The sequence below is a fragment of the Chenopodium quinoa genome, unplaced genomic scaffold, assembly GCF_001683475.1.
Source record: "Chenopodium quinoa cultivar QQ74 unplaced genomic scaffold, ASM168347v1, whole genome shotgun sequence".
NCBI lineage: Eukaryota > Viridiplantae > Streptophyta > Magnoliopsida > Caryophyllales > Amaranthaceae > Chenopodium > Chenopodium quinoa.
Genome location: NW_018743697.1, coordinates 4,447,415 through 4,449,853, shown reverse-complemented (window position 1 = coordinate 4,449,853; position 2,439 = coordinate 4,447,415). Strand labels below are relative to the sequence as shown.

The following is a 2,439-nucleotide window of genomic DNA, read 5'->3' as shown; positions in this document are numbered from 1 at the left end:
CATATGGCAAATGAATTGGTAAATGCTCCATGGAGTTGAAGAAAGATGGGGGAAAACCTTCTCAAGCTTGCACAGGATCTCAGCTATGTTTTTTTCCAATCGCTCCATGTCGCTAACTGTAATTGTGTAGCAACATAAATCGCGAAAGAATTGGCTTATCTCTGTAATTGCATTCCATATATGGGTAGGGAGCAATTCTCTCAAAGTAGTGGGCAACAACCTCTCCATGAACACGTGACAATAAGGACTTTTCATTCCATGTAACTTACCTGATTGCAAATCAACGCATCGGCTCAAATTGGAAGCGTAACCATCAGAAAACCGCAGCTGCTTGACCCACTCACACAAAACCTTTATCTGAGCCTTGTCAAGAGCAAATGGAGCCTTTGGCATGAATTCTTTTCCTCTATCATCCTCTTGAAGATGTAGCTGGGGCCGTTTACAGTATTTAGCAATGTCATTCCGAGCTGATGGGGTGTCACAAGATTGCTTTTTCACGTCCATTATAGTGTGAATCAACTGATCAAAAAAGTTTTTTTCAACGTGCATGACATCTAAGTTGTGACGAAAAAGCAGATGTTTCCAATATGGAAGGTCCCATAGAGTGCTTTGCTTGAACCACCTTTTTTTTTGCATTCTTGACACGTTTCAGTGCCTCGGGGCCATCTGTTGCTTTCGGGAGGTTTTTCACACATTCCCAAAGTTCCTCTCCTGACATGATGTGAGGTGGTGAACCTTTTTCGACTTTGTTTTTACAAAATGCATTTTTACTATTTCGAAAAGGATGATTTGTCGGAAGGAATTGACGATGGCAGTCAAACCAAGAAACCTTACCACAATTTTCGAGCCAAAATGCTTTGCTTTTCTCCATGCAATATGGACAAGCCTTATTACCGGCTGTGGTCCAACCAGATAACATACCATAAGCCGGGAAGTCACTAACGGTCCATAGGATGGCTGCTCGAAGATTGAAATTTTGTTTTCTCGAAATATCGTAAGTATTTGCCCCAACTTCCCACAACTGTTTCAACTCGTGTATGAGCGGCTGCATGTAAACATCCAAGTTGCCCTTAGGGTTTTTAGGACCAGGAACGAGTAATGAAAGAAACATGAATTGTCTTTTCATACACATTGACGGAGGCAAGTTATAAGGGGTCAAAATGACAGGCCAACATGAATACTGTCCCCCAAACCGACCATGTGGAGCAAATCCATTCGTACATAGGCCAAGTCGAACATTACGAGGTTCAGAGGCAAACTCAAGAAAGCAACTATCTAGGTGTTTCCACGCTTCACTATCGCTAGGGTGTGCCATTGTGCCTTGAACTCGAGGATTTTTAGCATGCCATGTCATTTCCTCAGAAATGTTTTTAGTTGCAAAAAGCCTTTGCAACCTAGGTGTGATAGGGAAATAAAATAGAACATTCAAAGGCACTAAGCTACCTTTAGAAGTCTTCTTGTATCGGTCGCTGCCACACACCCTACATGTAGATAATTGAGCATCATCTTTCCAAAACAACATACATCCTTTCGGGCATGCATGAATCTTTTCATAGGGCAGCTCTAACCCCTTAACAATTTTCTTGACCTCATAGAATGTCTCGGCCATGTGGTTGTTGTTAGGAATCGCTTCATTAACCAAAGAAGCAAATCCATCAACACATCTGTGCGGCAAATTATACTCACACTTTAGGCTAGTGATTCTAGAAGCCATCTCTAACACAGACAATGATCTCCCTTCGTACAACGGTTGTTCAGAAGCCCTTAACAAATCAAAAAATGGCTTGGCTTGTGCATTAGGCTCCTCCTCTAATGAAACAGGTGGCTCTTCGGAATGGCCTTGATCTTGAGACTGACCAAAGGCATCCAAAACCATTTCACGATATTCATTTGACTCCCTTCTACGAGTTTCTGGAAACCCTTCCCCATGACACATCCACTCGTAGTAATTAGGTAAAAAACCGCTGCGATACAGATGAAGTTTGACCGTATCTGGATCCCAGAGACGTTTGTTTTTGCATTTAAAACATGGACACCTAACTTCATTCGGGTTGCTACTCTCGAGATGATCTTCCACATATTTAAGGAATTCATCTACCCCCTTTAAGAACTCAGGATTAATAGAATTCCCAACCTTCCTTTCGTACATCCAGCTACGTTCTTTTCGTTTCATGATTACAAGTTCTACACAACTAACACATATGCCATTAATCACATTAGTCATAAAGCACAATATATATTCATTGTAGATCAAACTGTTATGGAAATGAAAATTAGAAGAGAAATGATTTCCAAGGGTCCTTATCACTCCAACCTAACCCATCCTTGTACGTTCAATCTAACATATTTCTAAAAAAAACTAAACTACAATAAGGTACTTTATATTAAAATAAATTAAACTAAAACACATTACATTAACATAAACTTAACTAAACTACA

General features: G+C 40.4%; 1 protein-coding gene across 1 annotated transcript; it reads right to left on the bottom strand.

Annotated features, from left to right (window-relative positions):
• Window positions 1-538: 538 nt before the first annotated feature.
• Window positions 539-2,173, bottom strand: LOC110684506. The gene is made up of 2 exons (XM_021860961.1): window positions 1,182-2,173; window positions 539-1,118 (listed from the first exon to the last, which is right to left on the bottom strand). Exons 1-2 carry the CDS (start codon window positions 2,171-2,173, stop codon window positions 539-541), a joined length of 1,572 nt encoding a protein of 523 aa, XP_021716653.1.
• Between the last annotated feature and the right edge of the window lie 266 nt (window positions 2,174-2,439).

Bases quoted from the DNA above. Each gene is read 5' to 3' on its own strand.
- LOC110684506 (XM_021860961.1), bottom strand. From the start codon at position 2,173: ATGAAACGAAAAGAACGTAGCTGGATGTACGAAAGGAAGGTTGGGAAT. The intron at 1,119-1,181 runs GTATTCATGTTG...GTGTATGAAAAG, and splicing joins CATGGTCGGTTTGGGGGACA to ACAATTCATGTTTCTTTCAT.